The sequence below is a fragment of the Cariama cristata genome, unplaced genomic scaffold (assembly GCF_000690535.1).
Source record: "Cariama cristata isolate BGI_N322 unplaced genomic scaffold, ASM69053v1 scaffold36110, whole genome shotgun sequence".
Classification (NCBI taxonomy): domain Eukaryota; kingdom Metazoa; phylum Chordata; class Aves; order Cariamiformes; family Cariamidae; genus Cariama; species Cariama cristata.
Window position 1 is genome coordinate 18,631 of NW_009596956.1, and position 16,870 is coordinate 35,500.

A 16,870-nucleotide genomic window follows, 5' to 3' on the forward strand; every position below is an offset into this window, starting at 1 on the left:
AAAACTGTCACTTTCCCAGTTCTTGCTTCCCTTCTAAGTGTTGAGTGTGATTTTGTGAGGGCTTTTGAAAAACATGCAGAAATACATTGATGGCCACTCTAGCAAGAAGTGGTTGCTTTTGCCTGCAGCTGCACTCAGCAGTGCCTCTCACCCAGGAATCTGAAGTTCCATTGTTGGAAGAAAAGATGCTTTTGTGTCGTCCTTAGATGCCACCAGCCTGTGGAGTCCCACAGGCCGTAGAGGCTGTGAGGCGTACGGAGCAGGCTTGGCGTGGGTCGAGTCTGTAATGAGTTTAACGTCTAACTCAAGAAACATGTTATGAAGGAGCGAAAAGTGCCTTTTTTCTGCATAGAGTCCAAATTTGAGTGAACCCTCATGCTACAGGTTATTGCTGTCAATTGCAAAACCCTACTACAGAGCCCACAATGAGAAGCTTCTCAAAGAAGTGATTGCAAATGTTATTTTTTAATGTTTTCCTGCTCAATTTAATTTCATTATGGAAAACAGCCAACGCAAGTGGATTTCAGGTGATGGGAAAATTGCAACCTGAACTATTAGCTTGCCAAAGTTAACAACAAAATGGAATTACAAGTGTAAGCACTGATAGCTGTCTGGATCAGCAGAAGAGTTCTTGGTTTGTGAGTGGAGCAAAAAGTGTGCTCTTTATCAGTTATGTTGGTAGATGACACTTTGAGTCTGTAAATATCACCTTAAAAGGATCACATATTAAAAGCTTCTCACTGAGAGGTTTGAATGTGAGCCCTTGCAGCCAGTGGTATCTTGGCGTTATGAGTGAACTTTCCCATTACATTTACAGAGTGCTTTTGTCCACCACATGTACAAACCTTTCTTGTTCCACACGTTCATTTTCATTTTAGTGATGCAGTTCACAAGAAATTGTGAAGGTTTCTGTAAGAGTCCTGCTAGGGAGGCAGAGCGTATGGAGTGCATCTGAGGGACAGTCCTCTAAAACGAGAACTTGTGGCTTCTGCTATACTTCTGCACACAAAATATCCAGTAGTACTTGACCTGGAAGCAATGAATAAATGCTCTAGATTTTTCTGTTCAACAGAATGGGTTTTTTTAGGAAAGGGATATATTTATATGTATGTGTGCAGATAGATACAGATATATGAGTATATTAACTTAGTTACACAAATGCTGCAAGACCTCTGGGACACCAAGGGAATGTGTGCAGTCAGTCAGTGGAAGATCTGATTCAATCAACAAAAATGGATCACTAAAGCTGGTTAGATTAAAAATCTTCAATTACAACTTCTCTTAGATGTAGAAGTGCTAACATAAATGTTAACAACATATAGGATACTATACCAACCAGTAGAAACAAGTGTTTTCTGACAATAGAAGTGACTGAGTACACTAAAAGAAGGACAGAAGAACCACAATACTTTGGTTAAAGATTTTCTTGTTTTGTTTTTACCCTGTTTCTGGTGCAGTGTGTATGTACCTTCCACAGCCAGTGTGAACCTGTGGATTCCCAAAGGTGATCAGCACAAGAAGCCCAAACTGTGCACTGAAGCATGTTCCCTTAACAGACTCTGTGCTGAGATGCAGACCTTCCACACAGCTCAGTGGTTCCTAGGGGAGTTTCACCTGGGGGCTTTCACCGGATCCCTCTTTGCTGTCAACTCCTATCGTGCCAGTGGTAAGCACAAGCTAGAATGGCCACTGACCCTGTCTTGGGCCAGCTGGGTGTCTTTGCCCTGTGCTGCCCAGCATTATTTGTTCTGGGAACACTTGCACTGACTCCACACAGGCCTGGCAGAGCTCATTTCCTTGGGTTTCATGTCATGTCTCCTCTGCCACAGGTGGTCAGAACAGTTTTGTCCACATCTGCTGTACACTTGCGTGGACTCTGGGAAAACAGTTGACTGAAATAGTGGTCGTTTTGTGAAATGAAATCCAAAGCAGCTTGTTAGGAAGGGTTGGGCAGGGGAAAGGGAGAATTTGTTCAGGTGTTGAGGCTTTGTTTGTATCCAGCGGTGACTGGATACCTTCTGAAATGACAATGTCAAGAGATTAAAACTGAATAGTTTTTTGTTTTAACAATACACTTAACATCATTAGCTTAATGAATACTGTGGTGAAAAGCTATCTTGGTTAAAAATACTTCTGTCTTTGCTCAAGTTGTGTGACATCTCTGGATGTCCCAAAAATGGCTGCAGTAAATTCAGGGGAGATGATACCTGGCAATGTTGAGATTGTTATTGTTAAAAGGTAGAAACCAAGAAGAATTGTTTTCCCTTTTGTATTTTATGAAATGGAAAAAAACAGAATTTCAATAAATCCTAAATCTAATTCAGGGAAAAAAAACTTTGTGGAAACTGAAAATGGAAACTAGCCAGTCTAAGTACACAGAGACTACAGTATAGTGCTTTTTAAAAAGTATTTGTGAACTGTGAAAAGCAAGTAGCCCAGACAGAAAGCCAATAGAGATTATAGTTACCAGTGCATATATTTCCTTCTTAAATTGCTTCTTTTTCTTCTCTTCTGTTTCTTGCAGATCTCTCTCTGCCATGTCAGCTGACAGCCACCAGCTCCACACTCATTCCTACCAGGACTCACTAAGTTCTACTTGTCACGGGCTCTTGAATGTCAACAGTCACCCCCTGTCGAAGAGCTCCTCAAGTCTGGCCTGTACCCAGCAATCAAGTTTAGAGGAAAGACAAAGCAACAAACCAGAGCTGAAGAAAAGCCATAGTAGCACAATCTGCCATACCCTGGGAGACAAGAGTGATGCAAGGAGTGTGCCGAGTCCTGGATGGTCCTCCTCGCAGCCTGGGATGATGGGACTTGGATCAGCGGTCCAAACCATAAGCGAGCAGTCAGCCAATGACAATTCACAGTGCAGAACTAAGACTACAAACCATTTTCTTACTGCTGAACAGTCCCCAGCATCCTGGGAAGTGGGGGACACTAAGATGCATGTAAAGAGCAGCACTGTTGAGAATGTTTCTTCAGCCTGCATTGTCCACCAGAAAAGCATGTGTAAAACGGAAGAACCAAGAACTGCCCTTCAGCGAAGCCACTCAGACTTAACTTGCAGTTGCAAACAGCAGACTTATGTCACTCACATGGAAAGCAGTGCTACTCACTCCATCCTAAGCTCTTCTAGCTGCAGGCATGGTCCACCAGTGGCTAGGATGTCTTTCCAAACACTGAGATATGGATCAGAAACAAATGAAAATACATCTCACTATCAAAACCTTGTGACTCATCTTCCAGTTCTACCAAGAGACCAAAAAGTACCCACAAATAGCTTTGACAGTGGTGGTATTCCACGTAACACTACTGTTTACACAGATCCTGGAACATTTCACACTGCTGTTCTAGGACCCCACATGCCTGGAAATGGCTTCTCAAACAAGACAATGATCAGTCAAGCCACTGGGTTTATTCATGGTGGTCTGACTTACGGTAATATTCCAAACTCTGCATACCCCCCCATGGTGATGACAGTTCATAACAACTCTGCAGGGCCTTGTAATATAAAGCAGGATCCTTGTATGAAGGCAGATGCCACCATCCCTGCCTATTGCCATTCTCTGCCCATACCATCTATACAACTTGTTCCACGGTTGGTATGCTCGGTTAGTGAGTCGGGAAAAGAGCAGGCACCACCTGGCTATTTTCATTCCTTTTCTACTTCAGACATTCTGACATATCCTAAGCTGGTGTCATCAGTAAGTGAATCAGGCCTGGATGCCAAAAGAGTCCTGAAGTGCTGTAGCATTCCTGGAGAACAACTGCAACATGCTCAACACTGTGCTCAGCAGGACAGAGCTCCTCCAGAAACAAAGGCTGCCCGTGTTGCCTTTAGTAGCCAGCAAGGTGCAGACATGGTAATGACAACTAAGGATATGTGGACTATGACCTCAATGAATGATATAACCAAAGGACTGAAACCAGCTCTTGAGTGTAGAGATGCTGAGGTACAAACACTTCCAACCAGGGAATGCAAATCTGTAGCAACAAGCCCGGCGACTGCAGCAGAAAGCCACTCGCATGTGTTCCCAGAGGTGAACCTAGAGCAAGACTTGGAGGCCCCCAAGTCTCCAGTACGTGAAGTGAGATGGGATGATGAAGGAATGACGTGGGAAGTGTATGGGGCGTCTGTGGATCCAGAAGTCCTTGGCTTAGCCATTCAAAAACATCTCGAGATTCAAATAGAACAATTCCAGACAGAGCCTGCTCAGTTGGCTGAGAAAAGTAATGAGGAACCATCTTCTGATAAAATGGGGAGAAAAAGGCCATTCAGAACAATGATGCATTCCCTGAGATATCCAAGCTGTTGTGCTCGTTCCAGTACTGCAGTGGAGTGAGCACAGCCGTAGGATGTAGGACAGCTGTGCTGCTTTTAAATTGTAAATAAATGCTGACTCTTAAGTGTTAACACAGTACATGTGGACAATCCACTTCAGGATAAGTGGGAAAAGTTCAGTGACCATCAAATACATATCAAAGCAAGGAAAACCCCATGGTTGGGCCATAAGGTTGTACCTACATCATGCCATCTGAATGCTCTTGACTGTATTTAATGTAGCACTGTTTTATTCTTCTATGTTAGTTTTAAATCATATTGTAAGGAATGAGACTTCTTTTCTAAAGAATGCATCTTTTTAAAATAATGATGACTTTTTTTTCTGTATTTTAATAATTTAGGGTTGAAAAACAAAGTTAGAAAATGATACTTTAGTCAAAGTTCTTAGCTTTCAATCCTACTCCCTTAAATTGTTTTGGGAGCTATTTTGCTGTTAATTTGTAATAATGCTGACTATAAGCCCACTTTAACTGTAGACAAATGACAAACTAGTGTACTGCTGTATGACAAAGGATTGTCAACTTTTGCCACATAACTGTGAAGTAATTTCGGTATTGCTAGTCTGAACTCTTCCCTTTGCAAGGTGATGTGCAGTTTGAGGATGCTCCTGCAACTTTCAAATTAGTTTGTAGTTATGATGAATTACACTCTAAATATCCAGAACTGATGTTTACCAAGTGGTTGACACAAATGTACAGTATTACCAAAGATGACTCATGTAATGTGAATTACTTATTGAATGCTTGTTTTAGAGACATGAAAATAAGCTGTTCAGATTAGTCTCTCACCCTACAAATCATAAGCAGTTTTGGTTTGCTTATATTAAAAGTAATTTCCAGTGAGTTCTTTTTACGTGCATCTATCCTGAACAGTCGTTATTTTGTTGTTGCATAAACCACAGGCAACAGTTTGCATGTAACCTTTGCTCATCTTGCGTTCCCTGTCTGCTGAAAGTGAGACTTTGTGTCTTCACCAAAGTACGGCTCTAGCGTTATTTATTCCAAGTGCCTTGGTCATATGGGCAGCTTAAAGACTTCTTTTCTCCCTAAACCAACTTTGCAAACACTTTCTCAGTGAGAAACCTTTTATGATACTGTAATGCAGCCATAGTGCAGGGCCTGTTTGAAGTGGAAGGTTTGTCAAGGAAGGTGAGTCTATTATTTCCAGTGTCATATGTGGCCTTTGGTCAATGTCTGAGATTTTTCAGGAAACTAGGAATGTGCAGTATTTTTTGATGAAGTGAGAGAAGGAATGTTCATTTCTGTCTCAAAGGAAAACTTGAAATGTCAGAGAACTTACTGCTGTTCAGTTATCCATTCTTTCTTTAAATGTGTGTGGTGGTGCTTTTGTTGTTGTGGTTTCATTTTTTGTTCCAGTAAGTTAGCAGGCTGTCTACATAATGTTCACCTGACATGTGTATACCAATAGGAGCCTCTGGTGCTTAGGGCAGCTTTAAAATTTCATCTAGAAAACCCTTAAATGTAGGAGCTGCTAGCTGAATTGTGCTGTGATACATTAATAGAGTAGTTCAAGATCAAATTTTCATCCCTGGACAAAGTGGAATTAAACACTAAAATTAAACAGAGCTGGCTCCTGTGAACTTGCTTTGAGTTCAGGTGGCTTCATTCAGGCCCTGGGACTTTGGCCTCAATAAAGTCTGAACTCAAAATGAATTTCATACAAACCAAGTCTGAAACCACTGGAATATGATGCCTTACTCAGGATGCCTCTGTAGCTGAGAGCGTGCAAGTTTTGGTCATGATCCTAGATGTTAAAGTTCATTTTATTAAAACTTTACTAGAAGTAAAGAAGTAATGAGTAACTAAAAGAAGTCACTTCCACAGTTGTTTAGCATTTAGCCTAAACGATTTCTATATGGGGTCATTTTATGGTCCAGAGTATCATAAGGAGTACCAAACATTGATTTCTTCCTTTCTTCAAATACTACGCTTTGAGAATTTTAAGCACTATAAAGGCCTAAACCCTTGTGTTGTCCGTTAGCTTGTCCTCAAGTGTGCAGGAGAATTAAAGATTTGAACAGTCAAACTAAAGCTTTAAAATAGCAAGAGTACCTTGCTCCTGTGACCATCATCATCCATACTTTTAAGCTATGTGATGTGGAATAATCTTGATTCTCCTCCCCACCTCCACCATCCCATGCACTCCTCCAAAATAAAGCCCCCGACTCTAGGAAGATGATAAAATAGGACCAGCATCAAACTGGTCAGAAAGAGATAATTTGCAGAAGGGACTGGAACAATATGGCAAAGTCCCTTGAGTGCTTTGGCTGTTGTATACTGTAAAAGCTGGATCAACTCTTAGATTTCATACAGCTCTGGTGTGAATTACCTATGGTTTATGCATTGGTACAGATTTGCTGTTACAGTACTAACCAGTGATTATCATTCCTGGATGGGAAAAATAAATGACAAGCAAGGGGAAAGGACACCAATGATTTGCTAATCAAGAAAAACAGATGCTTGATCGTTGCAGGCATTGTGAGTCTTTAAGGTACGAATTGGAGTCGCTGTTGATAACAAAAATAGTGTTTGTGTTTCAGGATTTCCTATGCTTTTGGGAAGGATTAAAAGACAAGCTATATTAAGGGAGATCTGGGAAAAAAACAGACATACTCATCTGAATATTAGCTACACAGATAAAATAAGTTGTTTCACTTGTATGATGGATGGCTCAAAAAAAAAAAAGGGAATTTGGATTTGCTTTGCATTTGAGTTCAATTTTTTTTTTTAATTTAAATGCAATCAGGTTGTATATTAAGTATTCTTCATATTAGTGCTCTGTTCAAGTGTTACTCTTGTAAATGTGAGAACTGTATCTCTGTTTTTTTTAATGTTTTCTAACATAGGAAAATCCAAATCCATTATGGTCTACTTTTAAATATAAATAAAGTAGAAAGAAAATTTACACTAGATTTATAACTGAGCGGGTCGATGCTGAACATGGACACTGGTCAAGCTAGGGTGAAATCAGGGTGGATTATTTTCTTGAGCCCATTTGAAAACCAGTTTGCATGATGTCGTGTTGCCTCTGCTCCCCAGCCTGAATGCTCCAGGACCATTTACAGCTGATCAAACTGGGGTTGCCTTTCACACAAATCCTCAGTGAGGGCCGCAGTGGCACACTGGGAGCTTAACCCTTTTGCCTCAGTGCTCCTTCTTTCCCTTAAAATATGGGAACAGCCACCTGGCACTGCAGTATTTTGGGTATGTTGTGTCATCCCTAGACCATAACTAATGTCTCTGGAAGGACTGAACTGATACCTGATGGCTATGGGATTGATAATGGGCTGAGATGCTTGGGTCAGTGATTCAGCACAGATTGAAAGGGTTTGATACTAATATCAGTATGCTGATGAAATAGCTCTGAAAAAGAGTTATAATAATTCATTTCACTCTGAATTATTATCTTGGTTTAGTAACAGAGGAGATGTATTACCATATTTACTGTTACCATTCCTGGAGGAGAAACCAAAACCTGTCAGACATTTGACACTGACTGGCTTTGTTATCATTGCACAGTTGTAATTTGAGATAATCTCTGACTGTGAGGTTAAATACTGAAATAGAGGATATTCTCTCAATGTTTTAAATAAAAACCTTCCATAGTTAAGTTAATTCTTTAAAAAAAAAAAACAAACAAAATAACTAACTGAAAAGTTGCTTAGTCAATGTCATATCAGTTAGTTTTAAAAATAATTGTATTTATTTGTTTGGTCTTCTCCTGAAAATGTTTATTTGTTCTGAAACATGGCTTTCTAGAGTTGTGTTTGTGACAGGTTGCTTGTGGCTGGGGATGAGGTGGGAGGGCCACCTAACGAAATTCACCCCGGACCCAGTAACACTCGTGCCTTCATAACAAACTCAGCTGAGGGGCTCTCCGAAGCTGGCAGCCCCCTCACAGAGGTGCTGTGGACCCTCTCTCACCCCCGCTTCAGTCTGCAGTGTTTGCCGGCCACTTGCCCTTGGCCTCATGCTGCTGGAAGAGACCTTTTAGTTGTTACAGCCTGGATCCTGAGCTAGTTCTGCTAAGGACGGCCACAGCTCTCACCCTTCAGACACAAGTTTTGCTGTAGGATCCCCTGCTCTAGAGTAAGCTTATCTTCCTTCCAGAAGTAGCTTAAGAAATTGTGTGTTGTACGGCTGAGCCGAAAGGCCCCACGGAGCGACGCTGCCCTGTGCCCATGGTCCTCTGAGACAGCAGTGAGTGAGGAGGAATACATAATCGGCCGTTCTGTACCCAACTGTAACCAAAGACGTTTCAGGGACAGAAAAACACCTCCACTGTATGGGCAGGGGAATGTATTTCTTCCTGATCGCTTCTCTGCTTATAGCCAGTAAGAAATAATGGCAAGCTGGACTAATTGCATTATTGGATAGACATTTAGTCTTTTAAATCCAATGCAGCAGCGACCTGTCTGGAGACATGCTGAGGTAAGAGGCCTTCTGTAAGGATGTTACTCCCTGTTAAAGATGGAATAAGAAAAAACGTGTAGCTTTGCTTAGGAAAAGTAACGTGTGGTGAGGCTGGGATAAAGCAGAATCTTGGAGCAGAGACGAAACCCAGGAACCCCGGCTTCGAACAGGGAGCAGGGCCGGGTGTCCTCCAGACACTGCTGTAGCCCCCTTTCTCAGGAGCTTTTCCAACTGTTAAATTGCAATGTTAATACTTCATTACCATCTGTTCCTTTCAGACATGTTGAGGTGATTAATTTGTCGTCTTAAGCCCCTTGAAAATGAAAGCAGTCTATTAGTGCGAAGTAATACTGTTAACTGGCTGGAGAGAAAGAGGCAGCATGTCGGTTTATGAGTTGGAAAGAAATCATTCTAATCAACTCCCACAGTACCAGTTGGTGGGACTTGCTGCATCAGTCACTTGTGCCTTTCCCTTTCAGGGGGCTTTAGGACTCTAAGAGTGAAGCAAGCTTTGATTTCTAAGTTTTATTTATTTTTCCTCCATTCAGAACTATGGATCTGAAATTAAGAACATGACGTGCCTATTGAGCTTCCTTCCAAAGCCTTGTTATTTATACAGGTCACAAGATCCAGCTGACCCTCTGCAAATAAGGAGCACCTAAAGCCTGTGAGCCTGTGCATAGAGCCCTGGGCTGCTCGTGCCCACGAGTACTGCGTGCTTGCTGAGGGAGGGAGCCATGGTGTTTTCTGCTGATGTGAGAGTCCAGGGCATCCCACTCCCCTGCCATTCTACAGGGGGTAGCTCTACAGAGCCACCTGGTTTATAAAGGGGAAGAGATGGGCAAGCTTTGTGGGTGACGTGTGGGTTAGTGAGAATTTTGTTCCTTTTCTTACTCAAAAAGAAACTTGCGGCCAAAAATTCTGCCTGGTATAAAACCGGGTGTGCTCCTTTTTCACCTCTGCGAGGTGGAACGAGTGTATCCATTTTTGGTGGGGCAGCACCCCTGCCCCGGGCAAAACCAGTGCTTGCGGGGTCCTTTCTTTCTCCAGGAGCTCCTTCACAAGACTAAGCACGCGGTCACTTGTGGCTTTTACTGCCAGTCTGCACCAGTGAAGGGAATGGTGCATATCTTTTGCCATGGTCACCTGGATGTCCGCCTTCCATCTTTCTCAAGCTGCAGAAGTGCTGGGTCTTGAGCTGACAGCCATCACATGTACAAGGGCCAATGTGTTCAGATAGCAGAAGTACTAAGCTGTAGCTTGTAAATCTTTAGAAGCGTTAATCCTATCTAATATGTGACCTAAACAGATGTCATCTATCTTATTATCAGCCTTTCAATATACTACGGGCTATGCCACTCCGATGATACATGAAGCAAGCTTAGAAAACAAAAGGGAGCAACACAAGCAAGGAAGTGACACTGCAGACCTCCATCCCCTTCCAGCCACTGCCTGCTCGCCTAGGGGCAGAAAAGCCCACTCCAGCAACAACAGTGTCGCAGGCGGCTCAGCAGTGTAACGAAGCAGAGATTTTGTCCCCAGTGGCGTTAAAAGTAGCGTAACACAACAAATGTGGGTCAAGAGCTGTGGTGATCTCCCACCGGCCCGGGTGACATCCCCGAGCTCCACCTGCCGCTCAGCACCTGGCGCACAGCCTGCCACTGCACACCCACTCTTTCTTCCCTGCATTTTCTGGTCCCTTCTCACCTCCGACAATTTTTACTGCCAAGCAGAGATGGGGTCACAGCTTCCTGCACGGTGCACCTTGCCGAAACATCCTTTTGTTTGTGCTTTCCAGGGCACAACTGCTGACGGGCAGCTCTTCGCAGTGCGCAAAGCACACAGAACTATCCAGGCTTGGGTGCCGTGATCTGACCCGCACCGTACTGCCCTGACAGCAACAGCAGGAGCTGGCGTTTCTGCTCCTTCCCCTGCCACAGACACGACACCCTCAGAAATGACAGAAGCATAAAAAGTCAGTCCTTTCATCTCCTCTGATTGCTTTTCGCAATGGTTGTAGATAATTTGCTTACCCTGCCTCTGGTGCTGGCTGTAGTGCAAACTGCTTCACCCCAGATTGGGACTGAGCAGAAATCCCTGCATGTAGGTAAGTTAAATGCTGTCTTGTGTTCACGTTGTCTGGAAAACCCTACAAATGCCATTGCCTCAGAGAATCCAATTTTAGGAAAGCCTGCACGTTAATTTGAATTCATGGTGTGATGGGTTATATTGCAATTTCTTCCTTGTTTTCATAGTGATCAGTGTTTGCTAAATTTCATGCTTTTTTCAGCATCGACCTCAGTCTAACGGTAGAATTAGGGGTTAATTTAGTGCCATGCTGCTGTAGCTGCTTTCTTAAAAAGGATCTTGGAAAAAGATGAGACAAGTGTTTCTGAGAAAGCAGAAGAAACCTGTTTTGATTGTGTGATGCCTGTTGTTCAACAATCCGCTTCTCGCCTTAAAGGAGAGCAATCCCTAGAGCCATAATGCAGCATAGTTGTCAGGTAAAACAGCCCTTGTGCTTTAAGCCTGCACTGAGAGTCCTTTCTTGCTCCAATTTTGACTGGAATATGTGTGTGTAATATATATAGAGAGAGGGAAGTTCACAATGTTTAGTGATGAAAATCACACAGCTGTGTTACTACAGGCTGAATCTATGTCTGCAATAGAACAAGTTTTCTGAAGTAGGTTGAAGCTTTGTAAAAACGGGTTTAGGTTAGTTAAAATCGTTTGAAATTACACCCTGTTTACACGCCTCCCTGCCTCCTAGTGTGAGCCCTTTGGTGCTGTGCCTGAGCACTGGCGCAGAGACCTTGGCTGCGACTGCAGAAAGCAGGGACGGGGATCTCCTCTGCTTTCGCCTCCCTGGAGGCCTTTTCCTTGTGTTCGAATACAAGGCGTTTGTGGTGGGGCCTGCGCCCCACTTGGGTCACCACGTCTGCGCGTTCCCCGCGCATTTTCTCCTCGTTAGGTTCTTATCTAAGTTTTTTATTATTTCTTCCATAGAAAAATGGAATATCTGGGTATTATATGCCTTTATACAAAATAAAGTACTTCTCTCTATTGGGGATATTAAATTTGGAGGTTTCTACACTGTGCCAGACACCAGCTCTTTCCTGCGTCACTCTCCCACCTTTCTAGCATCGCAGAACCCAGCTGTCTTTTGCCAAAGATGATTAATAATAACTTTGCCTAGTTTAAGCTCATCTCCTCAACGCTGCCAGAACAAGCAGGAGGTAATGAATGATCTAGAGAAATACACTGTGCAGGATCAAGTGCTGTTTGTTTATTTGTTTGTTTTCTAATTAAAATGCAAAGTGAGTCCCTGGGAATAAATAGTTTTTCAGAGATAATGTCTTGAAACCAACTCAAACTTAGTTTTATGCCCAGTTATTGAACACTAACTACTCTCCGTTAGCCTGCATCTGAGCTATCCTCCAAGCGGCCAAATGCAAAGCGGCTGCCCTGTCCCAAAAGCCAGTCACTTGCAAGCTGAGAGGCATGGGGGGTTTAACCACAAAACTCAGCTCTTTGGGAAACTAGAGGTCTCTGAAATTTTAACAGAGCACTCTACACTTGCATGGGAAACTTTTCCATTGGTGTTCTGGCTTCTTAAATTTACAGCATTTTTAACATCCCAAGTGTGCCAGGCTGTTAGTCAAAAAATGACTGTGTGGTGTATGTGGAACATGACTAAGGATTTATGTTTAATATTTATCTCCTTCCTCAATATTTCAAGTTGTAGGAGCCACCAAGTCTAGGATCAGTGAACCACTGTTGGGATGTGACTTTGCTTATTGAATGTATTTCTCTGTGTGTTGTAGACTGGCCAGCAAACTGTGGCAGAGGATATTTTCAGCCAAACACTGCAGGGAGAATTATATCAGGCACTGAAGCAAAGCCACACTCCTGGCCTTGGCAAGTCTCATTACAGGTATGCACAGCCTTTACAACAATTTTTGTGACTTGAGTATCACTGCCTTGGAAGATGTTGCTGTTGAAGTCAGTAACACACTTTCTGACAAATAACACTTTGTGTTGGCACATTTTTGCATAGCTATTGGGAAAAAAAATGTTCAAGCCTATTGTAACTCACAAAACATGCATGGACATTCCTTTCGTTTGTAAAGCACATGTGAACTGCAGTACCTATCCGTTATACCTGAATTGGGTGTGCTTTCCCCGTGATAAGTGGGAAGACATTTAATTTCTGGCCATCAAAGAATCTCCTGTTTCTGCAAAAGGGTATGTGTATATGAAGAGGTGGCTGTTTGAGAAGCATCTACCAGCTGAAGCTTTGGAGGCTTTCAGGAGGGGAAAACTAATAACAAAAAAAAAAAGGCAGAAAAAAATGGATGAGGATTAAAATGGCCATACCTGTAGTTTTGTTTTAGAGAACCTGTGAGACCGTTAGGAAACTCTGCTTGCCTAGGCATCTATCACACAAAAGATGCTGTGTTGACAAACATCTGAATGTTTGGGTATGTGCTTACCAACATGTCTGTGCATAGGGTATGGAGTCCTAATACCTTCATTGCATACATGATGAAGTAGTACATAAATAAAGGTATTTCCCTCTACGATTGCTAGTCACCTCTATTGCACAAGAGAAATAGTTTCTGTTATCACAAGTTAATCTGTTCTTTTTCTCTGTCCCTTTACTCACGGATGACACTTCTTTGATTAAAACTTCTGTTGTTGTTTTTTGCATTGCTAGCTTTGGACCACAACAAGTAAGAGATTTGTTCACATCTGTGGCGGGACCCTGATTCACAAACGCTGGGTTCTCACTGCAGCCCCTTGCTTCCAGAAGTAAGTTCTGCCTTTGGTTAGACTTCCTGGAGAAGCTACAAAAAACTTTTCTGGGATCCTCTTTAAATGAAAGATGCCTGTGGAGTTAGGTGTAGTCTGTACTTCTGTTTCATGTGAAGTGGTATAGACAAATAGGCAGTAATTAAAAAAAGTTTGCAGAAATGAGAAATCCATAAACTAGAGGAAGGAAAAAGGCGGAGTGTGGGTGCAGGAAAAGGTTTTTAGAACATCTGTTCACAGTTTGCATATGAAACCGTTTGTGTGGGAGTTCAAAAATATTTAGTTTATCTCTGCCATTGAGTTAGCTCGACACAAAAATCAAAGATTCAATGCAAGTAAATACAGCTCGGAGATCTTTGAAAATCCCCTGCAGGGAAGTAAAGCCTTGGATTTAAGCACAAATGACTGCTGCCCCGCTCGGCTCCTTGGTTGGTGGCCGCGAGGTCGGCCTCCGGCCACAGGCAGGACGAGCTCTGGGGGAAGGCTGGGGATGGATCTGGACTGCAGCTGTGGGACCGAGTGCCAGGTCACGGCCTGCCTGGACGGCGACCAAGGACAGACGTCAGAGAGGATATGCGGGAGGGAGGGCCATGCACCCGGGCTGGCAGGGACAAAGAGAAAACAGCCCGCTTCCAGCCGCAGAGCTTGAAGCAACTGGCAATTCTCCCAGGAGCTGCATGAATTCCTCTGACGCCCGCAATGACAACTCTTCTATAATTTCATACTCCGCTTTGAGACCGTTGCTGTCTCTGAGAGGAACAGCTGTCAGCTTGTTAGTCTGCCTTGGCATTTGGCTTCACCTCCAGCTGTGCCGTGCTTGCTGCACCGCTGTCAGTGTGCTGCACTTCTTTATTTCCCCTTTTAAAAGGCAGCGATGTGCTGCTTAACTGTGTGGTAGAGTTGCAGAACAGGGAAATTACATTATGGGGCATTAAACATAGAAGTTAACACAACTGATTCTCTTCAATTAAATAATCACAGTTATTGAAAGAGGAATGGTCTAAACAGGAACCAGAAACATCCTTTAAGAACATGCGCATAAACCCCATAAAATTTGCTGTAAAATCATTGCAGCAGAGAACATTCCTCAAGTTCTGTGTTTTGGGCGGTGCAGAGTAGTACAGTTTGGCAGGCCAATACCTAAGAACTGCAGGAAAAGCTTCCACTTCTATACTGAGGCTCCTGTTCCAAGGGGGTGTGGAGGGATGAATCCCACCCTGCCCTTTATTCTCACACTGTAGCCGAGCAAGGAAGAACATCTTTGAGTGTACAAAGAGGGTCATTAAGCACTTTTGCAAAATCAAGGCAAAGCCAAGTCAGGGCTTGTCAGGAAGGATGGGCTTTACGCTGCAGGACTGCATGCGTAATTCCCATTCAGCAAGAAATAGTACTGAATTTTGGGTACAGGAGCACATGTGGTGTCATGCACTTCCCAAGGGAAAAGTTGCATGCGTTTGTCCTCATTAACTATTTTTGATGTGTATGTAGATCCCTCTTATGCATCCAAAATGCTTCCCTTTGTACTCTGGTTGGAGGCTTACTGTCGATACTGACACACAGTTTTATCCAGCACTGAGGAACACCACAGTATATAAGTCTCCATCTTTGGTACTGTTTGAACGTGAGGAGATCTTCTTGTTTATTTTTCCATAAAATCACATCTATACCCAACCTTTTGCCCTTATTTTAGCAAACTACCAACTTGCCCTTTACTTAGGCTAATGCCATTTTAAATTTCATTTTTTGATCCACTATGTAGGTTTGGGTAAAAAGGCACATCTGGTGTGGCTAAGGGTATGGCACAGGGAGGAGTGCCCTGTACAGCCATCAGTGGAGGGAGGGAAGAGGCCATTAAAAATATGCGTATGGTTCCTCAATCTGAAATTCCTCTAGGGGCGAGATGGAAGACGTAACCAACTGGCGAATCCTCCTAGGAAAGCATAACCTTAGCCACGATGAATCCACACAGAGAGTGTACCGCGTGAAGCAAATCTACCGGCATGAGTGGTTCCAGAAAAACCACTCAAACCATCTGGATTATGATATTGCTTTGGTCAAGCCTATGGAAGATATAACAGCAAACCGCTTTGTCCGCTATGCCTGCCTGCCCAAGAGAGGCTGCTCTCTTTACCCAGGACAGTCCTGCTGGGTAACTGGATGCGGGGACACAACAGGTATGTGAGTGCTGCTGGTTTTCAAGGTCTGACAGGGGCGGTATTATTTTTTTCTCTTAAATCCAAATACCCAGAGAAGGATTATATTACACATACTATGACTCCTACGTGTTTAGATGAGGAAGCCAAATACCTGAAATGCAGGTTCCTAGCGTAACAGCGTATCTGGGATTAGGTGGCCGACTTCTACTTTCTCTTATGTCAGCATTAAATTATTTGTACTCTGGCTGCAGCCATGAGCCCTAACCACAAGTAAGGTCCTGTTCAAAAGAACAGCTCCTTGGTCTGTGCCCGGAGGAGCTCCTGTGTGTAGTAAATGGTGACTCAGCTACCACATGTTTGCAGAGCTGCACAGCTACTTAGGTTTCTGTTTCAAGCCCTTTTTCTCCATTAATGTATGTTTTAAGTAATGTGTAAACACCTGTAAAAGGCAGCACTTCATAAATATGCATTCTCAGAGGTGCTGGCTGGGTGGTCCTGGAAAGGCTGAGATCTCCTTGCCTGGAATAGCTAAAAGCATGGGTGACAGCAGTGCAACCCGCTCTTGGTAACCTCCGGAATAGTAACTGGATCCTTTTCCCAGCTGAAAACCGTGATGGCAGGTACTAGGAAGTGTTCTGCTGTGCTTCACAGTTGGGAAAGACAAAGGCAAAAAAAAAGTATTGTGTAAAGCTAAACCAAGCAATGCACACTGGGAATTTTCCAGTGGGCACGAAAAAGACCGAAACTGGTGGCTTGCCACAGTACATGCTCTGTACTTTGTCCTTCTCCTCTGCTTTGTTTTGTCACAGGCAGGGAGGGCAACCTGGTCTTGTCTGAGGTTTTGAAGCAGGCCAGGCTGTCGGTGGTGGACTTCAACACATGCTCCCTGGAGACGTTCTGGGGCAGCGTGGTTCGGCGGTCCATGATCTCTGCGCGGGGCTGAGCGAGCCGGGCAGCCCTCCTGCCACCTGCCAGGTACCCCGGCTGCTCTCCCACCACAGCAGGGGAAAGGGGAGAGGGGAGGACGGGGTGGCGGGGGTGCCAGAGATCATGAGCCGCAAGGCCTCATCCTGGGGGATTGGCTCTGGTGGGGTGAGGGCCACCAGCTTCGTGCGGGGCGAGGGCTG

The 16,870-nt window shown here is 43.6% G+C and overlaps 2 protein-coding genes across 2 annotated transcripts; both read left to right on the top strand.

The window, feature by feature from the left end:
- The first annotated feature begins 2,537 nt into the window (after nt 1–2,537).
- GPRIN2 (G protein regulated inducer of neurite outgrowth 2) lies at nt 2,538–4,343 on the top strand. Its single transcript, XM_009708095.1, has one exon. The coding sequence runs from the start codon at nt 2,538–2,540 to the stop codon at nt 4,341–4,343; it is 1,806 nt and encodes a 601-aa protein (XP_009706397.1).
- A 6,442-nt stretch (nt 4,344–10,785) lies between these two features.
- LOC104167759 (chymotrypsin-like elastase family member 1) lies at nt 10,786–16,718 on the top strand (the record flags this gene model as incomplete). The annotated part of the gene is given in 6 exon segments (XM_009708106.1): nt 10,786–10,882; nt 12,600–12,709; nt 13,493–13,587; nt 15,481–15,761; nt 16,553–16,671; nt 16,674–16,718. Coding segments are annotated over 6 exon segments (747 nt in total), but the record flags the coding sequence as incomplete, so codon positions are not given.
- Between the last annotated feature and the right edge of the window lie 152 nt (nt 16,719–16,870).

Excerpts from the sequence above, each read along its gene's own strand:
- GPRIN2 (XM_009708095.1), top strand. The coding sequence starts at position 2,538 with ATGTCAGCTGACAGCCACCAGCTCCACACTCATTCCTACCAGGACTCA.